Source organism: Muntiacus reevesi, chromosome 15 (assembly GCF_963930625.1).
Source record: "Muntiacus reevesi chromosome 15, mMunRee1.1, whole genome shotgun sequence".
Classification (NCBI taxonomy): Eukaryota; Metazoa; Chordata; class Mammalia; order Artiodactyla; family Cervidae; genus Muntiacus; species Muntiacus reevesi.
Window position 1 is genome coordinate 15,781,914 of NC_089263.1, and position 17,548 is coordinate 15,799,461.

At 42.2% G+C, this 17,548-nt stretch overlaps 1 protein-coding gene and 1 pseudogene across 1 annotated transcript in view; one reads left to right on the forward strand and one right to left on the reverse strand.

The window, feature by feature from the left end:
• The window catches only part of AGBL1 (AGBL carboxypeptidase 1), an 889,948-nt gene that overhangs the window by 208,373 nt on the left and 664,027 nt on the right, over nucleotides 1-17,548 (forward strand). Inside the window, exon 17 of the mRNA XM_065906215.1 lies at nucleotides 3,781-3,934. Within this exon, the coding sequence (XP_065762287.1) occupies nucleotides 3,781-3,934 (154 nt within the window). The remainder of the gene's footprint in view (nucleotides 1-3,780; nucleotides 3,935-17,548) is intronic.
• LOC136147552 (U6 spliceosomal RNA) lies at nucleotides 15,805-15,900 on the reverse strand (annotated as a pseudogene).

Sequence of the window (17,548 nt, forward strand, 5' to 3'; positions counted from 1 at the left end):
CAGAGAAGTGTGTGGTCATGAGAGGTGAAGCTGAGCTCAGCTTAGAGGAGCCATCAGCTCTGGGTTTAATTCAGCTTTCGTCCTTAGCTGTTTACGTAGGGCCTTTGTAACTAGTGTGTGCACAGTGTGTGTGTGTGTGTGTGTGTGTATACAATGAACTAGCCTCCTTGTCTCCTAAGGGGTATGAGACCACCTCCCAATCCCCATTGCAGGTGCTTCACAACAATACCTGGTATTCATCATCACTTGACAAATGATGGGAAGATTGAAGTGCAAAAGTTTGGTCAGATATATGGGCCTTAGGTGAATTCTCCTTTTGGACCTGAGGTAGCCATGGTCCTTACAATTCCTTTTCTTAGTATTGTGTCAAATGCTGGCTCTCAGAAATACCACCTGTTTCTGAGACAGACCGAAGATATTGCTTACCTTGGTGTGGTAGACAGAATACTGCCCCCAGCCCAAGATGTTCATTTTCTAAACCCTGAAACCTTTAAGGATGCTGCTTTATGTGGCACAAAGGACTTTGTAAATGTGATTAAGTTAAACCTCTTGAGATGGGGAGATTATGTCAGACTATTACATTGGGTCCAATGTAATCATAAGGGTCCTTAACCGTGAACCACTAAGACAGAAGAGTCCAGGTCAGAAAAGGAGATTTGACCATGGAAACCAAGGTAGGAATGTTGTGATTGCTTCCTTTGACTGTAGCGGAGGACACCATGGGCCAAAGAATGTAGCTGCCCTCCAGAAGCTAGAAAAGGCAAGGAAGTTACTTTCGAGAACTTCCATGAAGAGTGCAGTCTTGCCAACACCTTGATTTTTGCACAGTAAAACCCATTTTGGGCTTTTGACCTCCGGCACTGTAATTTAATAAATTCGTGTTGTCTCCAATCAGTAAATTTGTGGTAATTTGTTGCAGAAGTGATAGGAAACTAACATATTTGATAAAGGAGAATGTGACAGGAGTCTTGATAGTGTCTCAAAGGAGGAAGGGCAAACCTGGGGTATTTATAAAGATTTCAAAGCTTTGTTAAGTTCAGGTATTTTAATGTAGGGCTTGATTAACATTGGATAAAGATCATGATATAATGGTTTAAGCCTGGTGGACGCTGTAAGGCAAGAATCTTGAGGAGAGGGGTTGTCAAGTCTTACTTGCAGTATGCTGTATCTTCACTGTGTCATCCATCATCTTTTGTTGTGGCTCATGGATTCTCTAGTTATGACCCACAGGCTTAGTTGCTCTGTGGCATGTAGGATCTTAGTTTCCAGACCAGGGAGAGGACCTGTGTCCCCTGCATTGCCAGGCAGATTCTTAACCACTGGACCACCAGGGAAGTCCCCAGCTGATATTTTCTACTGAAGAGTTGTTGAGATGTTCCTGAAAAATTATCAATTTATGAAAAGTAAATTTATTTGTAATTTCTATTTTCCCAGGCAAGTATTTCCTAGGGCAGTAAACTTGTATTGATGTAGACAGAGAGTAATAAATTCTTATTAATCCAGGCAGTAGGCTATGTGGAGGCAGATGATTCGGGATCCCAGTTGCAAGGAGGATGCGATTCAGGGTCAAATTTTCAGGTATCCTTGAAGCTATAGGAAAGGCCACAGAATCCTTGGTCATCTTTTGTTTCCTTGGAACTTTTTCTTTTTGCTTGTAAGTCTGACATTTATTCATTAGAGTACAAGTGGAATTTAGTCCATTCCTACCCAGATGCTAGGATTTCTACTTTGTTTAGGAAATTCTTTTTCTTACTGCCCAGTGTATTGGTTTTGTATTGCTGCCATAACAAATTATCACACATTTGGCAGCTTAAACAATTTAAAAAAAATCTTATAGCTCTTATGGTGAGAAGTTCAATATGAGTAAAAATCACTGGGCAAAAGTCAAACTGAAAAGATAAATGCATCCCAATGTTCATTACAGTATTGTTTATAATAGCAAAGACATTTAAGTAACCTAAATGGCAATGAACAGAGGAACAGATAAAGAATATGTGATACATATATACTATGGAATTTTACTCAGCCATTAAAAAGAATAAATAATGGCATTAACAGCAACGTGGATGGACCTAGAGACTGTCATATGAGAGAAGTCAGAGAAGGACAAACATCATATGACATCCCTTATATGTGGAATCTAAAAAGAAATGATACAAATGAACTTAGAAAACAGAAACAAACTCATAGACTTAGAGAACAAACTTATGGTTGCCAGGGAGAAGGGATAACTAGGGCGTTTGGGATGGACATGTACACACTGCTGTATTTAAAATGGGTAACCAACAGGACCTACTGTCTAGCACAGGAAACTCTGGTCAGTATTATGTGTCAACCTGGATGAGAGGGGAATTTGCGGGAGAATGGATACATGTATGTGTATGGCTGAGTCTCTCTGCTGTTCACAGCCTTTGCTGAAACTATCCCAACATTGTTAATTGGCTATACTCCAATGCAAAATAAAAAGTATTTTTAAAAAAATCAAGGTATTGGGTCTGTATTCCTTCTGGAGGATAGTGGAGGAGAATCCATTTCCTTGCCTTTGCTGGCTTTTAGAAGACACCACATTCCTCAACTTTTAACCTCTTCCCTCCATCTTCAAAGCCAGCATGGAAGTCTGAGTTCTTTGCATGTGGTTCTGGTCCTTTGTGGCTGGGGAAAGTTCTCTGCTTTTATGCATTTGTGATTACATATATCAGTAGTTTGGCCCCAACTGGTTAATGCAGGATCATCTCCCCATCTCAAATAGACTTAAATCTTAAATATATCTGCAAAGTCCCTTTTGCCATGTAAGGTAACATATTGTCAGGGTCTGAAGTTTGGGGCATGAACATCCTTTGTTGTTGTTTAGTCAGTAAGTTGTGTCTGACTCTTCGTGACCCTATGGTCTATAACGCGCCATGTTCCTCTGTCCATGGGATTTCCCAGTCAAGAATCCTGGAGTGGGCTGCCATTTCTTTCTCCAGGGAATTTTCACAACCTAGAGGTTGAACCCACATCTCCTGCACTGGCAAGTGGATTCTTTACCACCGAGACACCAGGGAAGCCCAAAGAGAGGGTAGGGTAGGGAAAATCATTTGCTACCAGTTAGTTTTCTTCACGTAACATTTTCCCTGGAACAGTTGCATCCTATTTTCCTTCCATATGCTCCCAGCCCTCCTTGTATTGCTTAAATCTAGAGTCATGTGCACCACTGAAGCTCTGTCTCACGTTCCCAAGCGTCTTGCGTGTACTCTGTCTCCATGATAACCACGTTCTTTGCACGTCACTGTCATGGGAAGAGTGCTGTATGCACCTCCGCTTTTGCTGTCAGTACAGCTTGAAATCAGATACTCTATTGTGCAGACACAGGCAGGAAAGATGTGTCCTGTTCAGCCTCACTCAACTTTTTCCAGGGAACAGGAACAGTCCTGCTTCTAAATGAATTGATGCCCTGTGTCAGGCAGATCTGTTTGTTTTTGTTGCTAACTCCTGTCCAACTTTTTTGTGACCTCATGGACCATAGCCTGCCAGGCTCCTTTGTCCATGGGATTTCCCAGCCTGGAATACTGAAGTGGGTTGCCATTGCCTTTTCCATGGGATTTTCCCAACCCAGAGACTGACCCTACATCTCCTGCATTGGCAGGCAGATTCTTTACCACTGAGCCACCGGTCGGGCAGATTAGGTTAACAAAAATACTTCTAAACTACCAGGAGTTAGAGGAATATAAGCTTTGTTGCTGCTTTCACCTGTTGTTATCAAAAATCTTAAAATACACTTTTCTTTCATTTCTGCCCCAGACTCACCTTGACATTCTGGAAAAAAGTGTGAACCACAAGCAGGTCTACTTCCGACAGGAGGTTCTCTGCCAGACGCTAGGAGGGAATTCCTGTCCACTGGTGACTATCACGGCCATGCCAGAGTCTAACAGTGCTGACCACCTGGAGCAGTTCCGTGAGTAAACACATGCCTTCTTTGAAGATTTGGTGGTGACGGTGGTGGGGTAGGTCCTCTTAGTCTTGCAAGCCCTCTGTCCCTTTGAGGTCAGAAATTCCACAAAGGGTTGGGTACTGGTCTATCTTTGTAGAAATACACCCAACTCTTCTTGCTTTGTTTTGTTGGTCAGTTGCTAAGCTGTGTCCAACTCTTTGTGACCCCTTGGACTGCAGCACGCCAGGCTTCCCTGTCCTTCACTATCTCCCACAGTTTGCTCAAACTCTTGTCCACTGAGTCTGGGATGCCATCCAATCATCTCATCCTCTGTCATCCCCTTTCCTCCTGTCCTCAATCTTTCCCAGCGTCAGGGTCTCTTCCAATGAGTTGGCTTTTCACATCAGGTGGCCAAAGTATTGGAGCTTAAGTATCAGTGTTGCTCTGTTATCATAGGGAGAAAAAAAAATTAATTGCATATTGTCAGAGAGATGAAATGACTTGTTGAAATTGAGAGCAGTTTAAAAGTGACAGTCAGTTCTAAAACAGAACCAGAACCGGAAAATGAATCAACATTTTCTGACCTCTAATCCAGGGACTTTTCTCATCATGCTCATTACTGTTATACTACCCTCATGGTCAGTCAGAGTTTGGAAATAAAAGAAGCTAAGTCTTGGAGAGCTGGCTGAATTAGTCCCTGAATGACCTGGATACAGTTTGGATCTGAAGAACTAAAAGTGTGGAGGAGGCTCCAGCCAAGAGTTGTAAAACCAACTCAAAGCACACAGGCACACACAGAGATGTACATGCACAGACACACACAGCAACCATTTCATGTGAGACTCCTGAGCACAAACGTGATTTTCTTTGTGACCCACCAGCTTTTAAAGTTGGCTCCTGGCATAGTTTTCAACCTCAGACAAAGGCAAGGAAAACCAAACAGAATGAGGCATGCTTGCAATATAGAAAAGTTTGGGAGATGAAAGTAAAGGCTGGGGAATAAAAATCCAGCTAATTTATCCCCTAAAGAGGCAGCCTTACCTGATGAAGTGCTAACTGCATTCAAGTGAATCTTTGGTGGATAGGAAATGTAATTTCTCACACCCCATCAGCATCTGACAATGAATGCTTAACTGTCTGGCTGATCAACAACCGATTATCCCATCTGAATTAATAAGGCTGTAACATGCTTTAATGAATAATAAGGGATTTTCCAAAAGTTCTCTGATGTGGTTCATGCATTTAAGAGCAGTTTCTCTAACAGTTACCACCTTCTTCCCTTGCAGATGAGCAGTTTGTGGAAGTTAGAGACAGTAATCCTTCCAGGGCAACCTTCAGAGAGCAATTATTTATTTAAGAAAGTGGGTCTGTGTATGTCTGCATTGTTCAGGCTCAGTTTCTCAATAGGAGCTGAGCGGTACCCAATGTGTAATTATAACACAGAGCTGCCTCTGCTCTTGCATCTTTATTTACACTGACAATGGTACTTTTGTTGATGTTATAACCACAGAGATCATTCTCCCTTTAAGGAAAGGACTTGAAACACAATGCTTGCTTGCTCAGTCACTGCAGTTGTGTCCGACTCCTTGAGACCCTATGGACTGTAACCCACCAGGCTCTTCTGTCCATGGAATTTTCCAGGCAAGAATACTGGAGTGGGTTGCCATTTCCTCCTCCAGGGAATCTTCTTGACCCAGGGATCAAACCCGTGTCTCTTATGTCTCCTGCATTGGCAGGCAGGTTCTTTACCACTTGTGCCACTGACACACAGTAAAAGCTCCTAAATAATTTGACACTTCAAAATAATTTAGTTAAAAGAGGAGAGAATAGTTCTTATCACATGTTCATATGAATCATTTCTACTTGGGATCTAATGTTGGTAATAATACATGAATACTATTGTTGGGGCGTGGGAGTGGCTGGAAGCAGGACCTTGGTCCTTGTCTTCTTTGAAGAAATAATTCAACAGAGACCGATATTGTGAAACAGATACAATGTTTATTAAAACCAAAGAACATGTGGAGGAAATGGCAACCCACTCCAGTTTTCTGTTTTGTTTTGTTTTTTTTTTACTTTTTATAATTATTTTTTTTAATTTATTTTTTTTTAATTGAAGGATAATTGTTTTACAGAATTTTGCTGTTTTCTGTCAAATATCAACATGAATCAGCCACAGGTATACATATATCCCCTTCTTTTTGAACCTCCCTCCCATCTCCCTCCCTATCCCACCCCTCTAGGTTGATACAGAGCCCCTGTTTGAGTTTCCTGAGCCATACAGAAAATTCATGTTGGCTATCTATATTACATATGGTAATGTAAGTTTCCATGTTACTCTTTCCACATATCTCACCCTCTCCTCCCCTCTCTCCATGTCCATAAGTCTATTCTCTATGTCTGTTTCTCCATTGTTGCCCTGTAAATAAATTCTTCAGTACCATTTTTCTAGATCCTGTATATGTGCGTTAGAATATGATAATTTATTTATCTTTCTCTTTCTGACTCACCTCACTCTGTATAATAGGCTCTAGGGTCATCCACCTCATCAGAACTGACTCAAATGCATTACTTTTATGGTTGAGTAATATTCCATTGTGTATATGTAGCACAACTTCTTTATCCATTCATCTGTTAATGTACATCTAGGCTTTCATGTTCTAGCTTTTGTGAATAGTGCTGCAGTGAACAATGGGATACATGTGTGTTTTTCAATTTTGGTTTTCTCAGGATATATGCCTACGAATGGGATTGCTGGGTCATATGGTGGTTTTATTCCTAGTTTTTTAAGGAATCTCCATATGGTCCTCCATAGTGGCTGTATCAGTTTACATTCCCACCAACAGTGCAAGAGCATTCCCTTTTCTCCAAACCCTCTCCAGCATTTGTTTGTAGACTTTTTGATGATGGCCATTCTGACCAGTGTGAGGTGATATCTCATTGTGGTTATGATTTGCATTTCTCTAATAATCAGCGATGTTGAGCATCTTTTCATGTTCTTTTGCACAGTAAAGGAAACTATAAGCAAGGTGACAAGACAACCTTCGGAATCGGAGAAAACAATAACAAATGAAATAACTGACAAAGGATTAATTTCCAAAATATACAAGCACTTCAGTATTCTTGCCTGGGAAATCCCATGGACAGAGGAGCCTGGTGGGCTATAGATCATGGGGTCACAGAGAGTTGGACACAGTTGAGTGACCAAGTACACAGCATGCACGGAAGAGCACATGGGTGAATTCTCAGAGAGAATTGCTCCTGATAGGAATGGTTTAGATTGCTTATATGGGGGCAGTCTTCTCTGTTTGTCTCTGGCCAGTCATCTTGCTTGGGCCCATATCTGGCCTGACTCAGGATCCTTCCTGGTGGCACACACATCTCTCAACCAAGATGAATTCCAGTGTGAAGGTTTCTGGGGGGTTTGGCAGGCCATATGAAAAAAATATGGTCACTTTGTCTTTCACCCAATCAGGGCCGATGCTCCTGTTGTGATTTTGTCTCAAAGTGTCCTCAGGAGACTGGATGTAGCTGCTCAGCCTGGTGCCCAACTATCTCCTACGTCACTCTCATGTATCTTTATAGCTAAACATGTCAGCTGTTGTTCATCTCAAGATGGGCAGGCGTTGAGAGGACCCAGAAATGAATGATGTTCATCTTCTTTTGGGCATCGTTGACTTAGAAGTGACAACCATTGAGCTGAGTCCTGAGGAGAAAAGACCCATGGGGGCTGTCTTTACAGGTGTGTCAAGTGGGCGTTTGCGCAGATCCCATGCTTAGAAGGGCCTCGAACTTTCTTTAATGCTCCTCAGTCACCAACTTGAAAATCTCAAGAAAAAAGTCTTGAAAGGGGCTTTGCATTTTCTCTAAGTTTATTGGAATTTATTTATTTGGCCATGTTGGGTCTTAGTTGCATCTTGCTGCGTCTTCGTTGCATTTCGCTGTGGTGCTCGAGCTCAGTGGTTGTGGCGTGTGAGCTTAGTTGTCCCATGACATGTGGGACTTTAGCTACCTGACCAGGGACCGAACCCACGTCCTGGCATTGGAATGCGGATCCTTAATGACTGGGCCAGCAGCGGAGTCCCTGCATTTTCATTGTGCAATGGACCCTCATGTTGAGCAGCTGGTCCTGGGCCTACTCTAAGTTCATATAACTGAAAAATGAAAAGGCTAATGTACAAATGAGGTAAGTGGGGCTCAGGGAAGTTAAATATCACAGTCAATGGTGGTGCCTGATTTCTGATTTTCTTTTTCTGACTCCTGGGTGCATATGCACAATAAATGCGCTAACACAGTCATCAGAACTGGTGTTCAACATCACCATTCAGGTTCCACTCTGATTCAGAACTTCCTCTTTCCCCTCTTCTATGTCCTCACATTATTGGAAGCTAGTTTAGCTGTTAAAGCAATTCATACTAAATTGACCACAAGTAAATGCATTGTCTTCTTCCTGCTGACAGTGAATTTCATTTTCCTCTCCTAACCCAATGTAAACATTTTCATGGTGGATGTTTCAGGCACTGTGATAGGAAGGAAAGAAGGAAGGAAGATTCAGAACCCTCCAGACCCTTCAGATCCCAGCCCAGAGCTGAGATTGCCTGACCTGGGCCTCAGTGCTGGAAACATAGTCCCTGATGGGTTCCAGAAACAACAATTTGTTTAGCAGCTTTCAAAATATACATGAGCACAGGTCTTTACTATAAAAGAGCAGAATATGAACATCACCTACCCTCCAAAACACAATACCATGCCTGTAAATCAGAAATAAAACAACTTCCTTTGAACTGCAGTGTGTTGCATTGTTTTAGGACAAGAAAATAGCCAATGATCCAGTAGCTCTAGACTCTTCCTGCCTTCAGGCTTTAATTGTCTTACCTGCTTCTTCCCTCCCTGGGTCACCAACTTTAGTCTGCAGTTGTATTTAAATGTGATGTGACTGGTTTCAGATTCAGTGGCTGCCTCTCATCTTTCATAATGAGGTTTAGTGCACTAAAAGACTCTCTTTCCACTGAGCAGGGTTGTCACTTCAGTCGTATTTTAGAAGTTCAAGAAATGAGAGCATGTGGGCCCGGGAGAAACCCCCCACCCTCAACTGGAGACTGATTCCCTGATAGTCTGACCTAAAGTCCTGGACCAGGAGCTTGTTGAGAACAATTTATTGGTTACTTTTAATTCTTTCTTGACTCTGGGCTCCAGAGAGTCTTTCCTGGAAGGATTCATTTGCTTTGATTTATTTTTCAAAAGCATTTTTTAAAAAAAGATATTTTTCCTGGAAACATTTAGCCTTACTTTCCTGATAAATATAGTTTTGATTCAGTAGTAGCCAGATTTAGGAGATGCAAATTTGATCCCTGGGTCAGGAAGATCCCTTGGAGAAGGAAATGGCAACCCACTCCAGTATTCTTGTCTGAGAAATCCCATGGACAGAGGAGCCTGTCGGGCTACAGTCCATGGGGTCACAAAGAGTCAGACACGACTTAGTGACTGAACAACAAGTAGCTAGATTTGCCTGGTGTATGTTTTATCTCTCTCCCAAGAATTGAGGGTAAGTGACTTCTCACAATGGTCCCAAGAGAGAAGGCTCTTTTAAACCTGGAGATCTAAGCCTCAGAGCCAAAACGCTGACAGGTCCCCAAGAGCAGAGTCACTGTCCACCCTTTCAGTGGGACAGTGAGCAGGGAAGTTCTCCGAGAAATTCTCGTTGAGACCTTGCAGAAGAGACTGACTTGAAAAGAAATGGAGAATAAAAGGGAGCTGTTACAAAAAGGATAAATGACTCATTCTAGCATCAGAGACTCTCAGTGGATGAGGCATAGAGGAATTAGGCAGTCTGGGCTCTTCTTAACTGGTAGGATTCCAGAGGTCAAAGGAACCCTGGATGTTTGGGGTATGTAGAGCAGAGAGCGAGTGAAGAGTGAACAGAGTCTAAGAGGGTGGGATAAAGGCTCTGACAGGTTGAAAGAGAAGGCATTGGATAAGCTGGTTTGGAGATAGGTTTGATAGGCAAGATCTATCCCAGACATGGATTTGGGTGCTTTCTGAGACTACTGTCCATTGGTTAGTGATCTTCTGGCATAATTACGCTTAGCCTAGTTAAATCCTTCCACACGTTGTGTGTTAGCAGATATTCCAAGAGTTGAGAAGACATATTTTCTTTAGTTTGTGTATGCTAAGTCCCCTACATATGAACAAGTTCCATTCTAAGAGCGTGTTCATAAGTCCAACAAAGTTAGCATAAGTACCCAATGAGCACAGTCAGCTGTATAGTGCTGTGAAAGTCAAGGCGCTGGTCGCTCAGTTGCTCTTTGTGACCCCGTGGACTATAGCCTCCAGGCTCTTCTGTCCATGGGATTCCCCAGGCAATCCTGGAGTGGGTTGCCATTTCCTACTGCAGGAGATCTTCCTGAGATCAAATCCAGATCTCTTGCATTTCCTGCTTTGGCAGGCAGTTCTTTACCATCTGAACCACCAGGAAAGTCCAAAAATACTGGAGTGAGTAGCCATTCTTTTCTCCAGGGATCTTCTCACACTTAGGTCTCCTGCATTGCAAGCAGATTCTTTACCATCTGAGCCACCAGGTAAGCCCTGATACTGCTCTGTAATACATTAAAAATACTGTACACATAATACATAATATACAAACATAAAAAAATGAACATTTTTAATCTTACAGTACAGAACCTCGAATAGTACAGGAGTACCAGCAACATAAGCATTACTTTTTTGCTTCCAGACATCCTGGGCTTGAAATAAAGATACTGTACTACTGTCCTCTAGGAGCTCCCCAGGTGGCACTGGTGGTAAAGAACCTGCCTGCCAATGAGGAGACGTAAGAGACACGGGCTCGAGACTTGGCTTGCCAGATCCCCTGGAGGAGAGCATGACAACCCCCTCCAGTATTCTCGCCTGGAGAATCACGTGGGCAGAGGAGCCTGGCACGCTAAGGTCCGTAGGGTCGCGAAGAGTCAGACACGGCTGAAGGGACTTAGCACAGCACTGCCCTACTGTTCTCTACGCAGTGCCACAAACTACGCAAAAACACGAGCACTTGTGGAGGATGCACGCGGATGACATCGTACGCCAGACACCCGGACTCACTCACGTGATTGGACATGCGCACCCACGTTCGCATCTTTTCAACGTTTGCAACTTGAGTTCCTATGTAGGGGACTTGACTGTGCTCTTCGGGAGCGGCGTGTGTTTGTGTGTGCGCATATGTGTGCTTTTTGGATTGGAACGGAGAGAAGATACTGCATTGAAGAAAACTAGAGAACAATTCAGAAGGTTAAGAAAAAGTCTCGCGGGAGGGGAGTATTGTTTCCTCAAACCCCATTGGAAGTGGATGAAAAACGAGGAAGGGCGGTTGGTCTGCCTTTTCGAGGGCTCAGCCACTCCCATGCCTGTGCCGGCTTCCTACTCTTGCAGAAGGGCTGTCATTATTTCCCTTTTGCCGATGGCCAGGTTAAGCCTCACTAAGGGTATGCAACCAGCCTGAAGCCCCATGTTAAGAGGCTTCTCAGAGAGGAGACCCCAGGTCTCTACCCCACAGTTCCAGAATATCCCCCTCTTTAGGGTCTGCCCTCACGGAGAAATTTCCTAGAAATGCACACAATCCAAACACACTGCTTATTGAAGAGCATCATTGTTAACTTTTATATTTTCTCCACATTTCCCCCATCCCCTCACATTATTTTTGTCTTTTTTAAAGATTTTTATGATGTGGACCATTTTTAAAAGTCTTTACTGAATCTGTTACGACATTGCTTCTGATTTATGTTTTGCTTTTTTGGCTGTGAGGCGTGTGGGATCTTACTTCCCTCATCAGGGTCTGAACCTGTGCCCCCTCTGCAGTGGTAACTCTGAGTCTTAACCACTGGACCACCAGGGAAGTCCCTCACATTTTCAATGACCATTTCAGTCCAGGGCAAGTTGAGTTCCTTTTTAGTTTGGGGGTCACATCTCTGTGATGGAAGCTTCATGTTTTTCTCAGGAACTTTCTTGCTGATTCTTTTCCCCTTTGGACATCTCTCCATCCACGCCCCCGAGCCGCGTTGTCTTGACGATCCTCAAGAAGAACCTGAGAGGGGGAACAAATCTGTGAGAATTTTCAAAGGGAGAATGACATTCTCTTGTTAGAAGCTGTCATTCTCCAAGCGAATAGCGGCTGCCTGACTCACGGGCTGGTGAGGAGATGAGAAACAACAGAGGTGAATGGAAGGGGGCAGATCTGCTATTTCTGCTTTTGGAGACACCTCTACCTGGCATTTATTATAACTTGAAAGAGCAGAGTTTACCCTTCTGTGTCTAGAGGTGAGGTGATCTCACAAGTCTGGCATAGCCTCTGACGACTCACACACTGTTCTTTCCAGGGGGCCTGAGGTGGGGAGAACAAGAGACTGTGTTTGCTGCTGTTAAAGAATACCTTTCTCTTGTTCTTTCTCTTAAAAATATTCGTACAAGAGCAATGTTCTATTCAGGCTGCCATTATGCTAAAAGCTTTTTCTTGGAAGACAATAGCTGTTCTCAGGAAAAAAAAAGATTTACACGGGGTCCCCAGGGTATAATGAGCTACCACACAGCGCCTGCCTCGGGCTGGGAGTTGTCACTTGTAAGTGGTTTTAAATTAGAATGGAGTGGAAAAACACACAGTTACAGAATTCCCTTTTTGGCTTCTTTGCAAATCATTCTCCATCCTCTCTGGCCTCTGTCTCTTCCTGAGACACCTGATCAGGTACGAACTTTCCAGCGAGGAGAGTGTAAGGTGACAGCGGTCCAAGGAAAACAGAAACCTGAAGTGGAAACTTCTTCCTCTTGGAAACTTCTGTTTCGGTTTTGTCCCCCACCCCTCCTGGAGGCCCGTGGGGCTGAGTATTACTAAGGGATCACTGAATTTTAGAGCTTCAGCATCCGTAGCCGGTGGAGTCCAGATTCCTCCATTGCTAGTGAGGGATTGAAGGTCAGAAGCACGAACTGACCTGAGTTGGTCTCCCAGCTGGTTGATGGCAGATGGGGTTTGAAACTTCAGACCTCTCGTCTCCTGATTAAATTAAGTGCTTTTCTCTCTCTCCTGTTTTTTTGGTAATGCATTGCTGTTGACAAATATTAGAACTAAAAAATGAACTACAAGAGTATGAAAAACTTCTCTGTATGGAAGTTTTTAATAAAAAAAGTTAGAAATACTGAATTGTAACCTTTTCTTGTCTTATGGTTTCCATCTTTTCAGGCAACCACGGCTAGGAACCATGGTAGATATTAAGAAGATAGAGATGAATAGGACGTGATTCTAGTCTTTGAGACACTCTTGATAAGCGTTGTGTTTGTGTGTATGTGTGTGACTTATGTAAGCAAGTCATTATGATACAGAAGTTACATGAGAACAAAGTTCAGTGGAAGCACTGAAAAGAGAGACTTTTTCTTCTTGGTGGAATCAAAGGAGGAATGGTACCCAGGAGGGACAGCTTTGTAAATCCCATGTGCATGAAGATCCTTTGTTGACACACCTTTTCTTTTAAAGAAATCTCAGTGGACAATCTCAAGCTATTTAAAGAACTGTTTAAATCTTTCTTGAGAAGACATGAAAAGGGGAATATATAAAACACATGCAAAACATCATAAATTCATCTTTCTTACTGTTACCAATCTACACAAACAAATAGAGGTTCACGATAATCCCACTGTTTTTCAATACAAACCTTTAAAACTATGACATTTAGGTCAGTTAAGGATCTCCTTTCTACTTCCCATTTTGGCCCAATCACTCTAAGAAAAGGAAGATGAAGAATTCTTTCTCCTTCCAAGGCTGGTTGGAGGCAGTGGGAAAAACTACAAAATCTTACAGTTGAATAGCTTTGCTTATTATACCCAATCACGTAGTTTACTCTTCAGAGTTTTTACATAATATATCATTTAGTCCTTATAGTTCCTTTGTTCTATAATGATAAAACTGAGATTCAGTATCAATGCCGTTGATCTGTGTCTTGAACTCAGACTATTGCATAAGTGACATGGAGGTGTATCTTTCCAAGCAGGAAAATAGCTTTTGTAGAGACATGGAGGTCTGGAAATAATCTCTGTGAACATCTCAGGGTGCCAGAACTACAGGATGGTGGATTGAGTATGGGATCAGAAAATAGGGTGGGAAAGGTAAATTGGGCTGAGTTTAAAAATATACCTTATTTTTCATATTAGTTTCTCCTGAAGGCAATGATGAACTAATAGAATGCTGTTAAAAGCAGAAAAATGACAAGATCAGATTTGTTTTGGAGGAAGATCTTGTGGCAGTAATGTAGAGGATAGAGGAGGAAATAGCAACCTACTCCAGTATTCTTGCCTGGAAAATTCCATGGACAGAGGACCCTGGAGGGCTACAGTGTCTGGGTCGCAAAGAGTCAGACCCAACTGAGCACACACAATATAGGGGAAGTCTGGAGTGTGAACGTGGCGACATGATGCCCAGCACAGAGAAGTTCATAAGCATTTAGACCCTAGATTCAGACTCACTGGGGTCCTAGTCTTGACTCTGCCATTTATTAGCTTCACGAGCTTGGAAAACATGTTTCAACACTCCATGCCGAGGTTTTTCCACTTACAAATTGCAGTTGACAATAGTACCTTCTTCACGGGGCAATCTGAAGCTTGTAAAAAGACTTAGAGCATGGTACACAGTATTCAAGAAAAAATAACAACTGTTAGTTGTCTAACTGGTTGATGAGATTCCCAGGGAAGATAAGTCTATGGAAATGGGAGGGGAGGGTCTGAATTTAGGGGATATGTCTAAGTTAGGAGTGAGAGGTCTTGGTGATTAACAGAAAGTAGGGATAAAGAAGAAGATGTTGAACTATTTTTCCTTTGGGTGATGGGTGCACAGTTTAATCCCAATAGAAGAATACTTGAGAGAGTAAGACTGTTGTGAATGGATATTAAGTTCAGTTTTGGAAATATTCATTTCCAAAGGCCTGCAAATTATATAACTCAGGTTAAACATGATTATAAAGCCAATATGCTATAAAATATAATCTATTTCAGAGGGAAATAAAACAAAGTCTGCATTACCAGAATGATTTTCTCAATTAGTAAGGATACTATAAGTTGACTCTATGTGGTTACTGAAGCAGAATCACGTAATATATTTCATCAGAATCCATGCCAAAACTGTTCTATCCTGTAAATATGTTCATAGGATTTAACAGTTTATATCTTTTCAAGGTAATTGACTGTTTACAGAATGTTTATATGTGATTAACTGTTCCTCACAATAGCTCTGTGAGGTAAAGAAAAAAAAATTTCATTTGTGGTTTCCATTTCTAGCTGATAAAATTAAGGCCCGAAAAAGTCATGTGGTTAATGAGAGCTGGAGCTCAAATTTATCCCCAAATGCTCTGATTCCTAAGCTCCATAACCCTAATTCCATATTCTATGACCTTTCAGCTCTTCGGTCACGAGAGAAAATCCTTTATCTTTGAGGTGCAATTCCTTGCATGTAAAAATACTTGTTTATACAGCAGGTAATACAGTCTAGGCTTCTCCAACGTGCCTAGTACCTGCATAGTCCCATTAACATTAATAACCATTGTAATTAAAAAAAAATCTGTACCATAAGTCCTTTAATTAGTAATTTATTTATTTTGTCTTTTTCTGTAAACTTCTTTTAAAAGTTATTTTAATGGAAGGATCATTGCTTTACAATATTGTGTTGGTTTCTGCCATTTGTGGGCATCAGCCATAAATATACCGATGTCCCGTCCCTCCTGAGCCTCCCTCCCACCTCCCACCCCATCTCAGCCCCCTTGGTTGTCACGGAGACCTGGTCTGACTTCCCTGAGTCATGCAGTGAATTCCCACTGGCTGTCTGTTAGACACATGGCAGTGTATATGTTTCCACGCTACTCTCTTCTTTCAGAAATAAGGAACGCTTCACAAACTTGTGTGCAGGGGCCATGCTAATCTTCTCTGTACTGTTTCAATTTTAGTGTATGTGCTGCTGAAGTGAGCACAACAATTTATTTTTATTTTCTGCCATTGATACCATGAAATTCCATGTTACAATAAAATAGCCCTTGTAATTTTAGTAAGATCTAAATCTTTCTGCCTCCGCAAAACACTTCTCACCTGTATCTTACCCCTTAAACACTCCATACCCTTCAACCACACTCATTTTCTTTCTTTTCCTTGAACACAGAGACTGAATTATCTTCCCCAGGCCTCTGGATTTGCTGTTCCCTCTGAGTGGAAAACTTTACCTTTGTAGCTTGGCAAGGCTGATTTCTTCTTGTCCTATATTATCCTTGCTCAGGTTGAGGAAACCTTCCCGGGTCACCATATGTAATGTTCTCTCGCTCAGAACCTCATTATTACATGACCTTGTCCTATCTTCCTCACAGCCCCTACGACAGCTCCATACGGACACAGATTACATGCTGTATGTTTTCACTGTTGTATCTCTAGGGTCTAACAGTTCCTGCAGAAAGCTGGTGCACACTCAATATTTATTGAACAAATACATGAACTCTTTGCATCTATTTTTCCTTCCACCCACAATGGAGGGACACCTCTCGAAAAGTTAACAATTTCCTTAGGTATTTCTTGGGTCACTCTCAGGTAGCCTCACCTGTACTCATAACGTAGCTGTTGGATACAGTCACCCTCATGGGCCACTCAGTTCTTCGGTGATGCCTGAGCTTGTTTTGTTAGTTGTCAGCTGTCCTCGAAGCTACTGAAAGGATTCTTGCTACTGCAATTGCTCGGTTTTCAGAGAGTTGCTTAATTCCGTGTAAAGTTGGGGGGATTAGCACTCTCTAAAACTCCCCAAAACAATGTTGCTTGGCACCAAAGCTCCTTAAGTTTCCTCTGAAAGAAGCTCCTTCTTCATACACTGGACAGGGACAAGCTGGCAACCCATGTCTCCATTATTCAGATGTTTTTCTTTCTCCGAGTCCCTCACCCAAGACTTGAAAACTCAAACTCTTCTCTTGTCTTCCAGCCTCAAATCCTAAGGCTTCCTGCCTACCTGCACATGCTCTCAAGGGTGGGTCATGACCAACCTTCCAGTTCCCCAAATAATCAAACTCAGTTTACCAGGCTGCACTAACCAGACACTCTGATTCATATATTTCATGGACGTCTCATAACACGACTGGCTTCCCAGGTGGTGCTAATGGGTAAAGAATCCTTTGCCAATGCAGGAGATGCAAGAAACCTGGATTCAATCCCCAGGTCAGGAAGATCCCCTGCAGTAGGAAATGGCAACCCACTTCAGTATTCTTGCCTGGAAAATTCCATGGACAGAAGAGCCTGACGGGTTACAGTCCATGGGGTTGCAAAGAGTTGGATGACTGAGCACACATGTACAGCATGACCATGAGTTTGTTATTAAAATCCCTTATTTTAATATAAAAGGACAATGTAGTTTATTATTTATGGATATTTATATATAGAGAAAAAGTATAAAACCATGCTGAAAAAAGATAATACCAGATTTAAAATAGTGATTCCATCTGAAGATGGTGGAACAGAAAGAGGAAAAAAATGAATATTTATTGGGGAGTTTGACTTTCTCAAAGGAAAAGAATTTTAAGGAAGATATGACAGAAAGTGTGAGCTTTTAAATCTGGATGGGCAGGCATATGAGTGTCTGTCCTATTG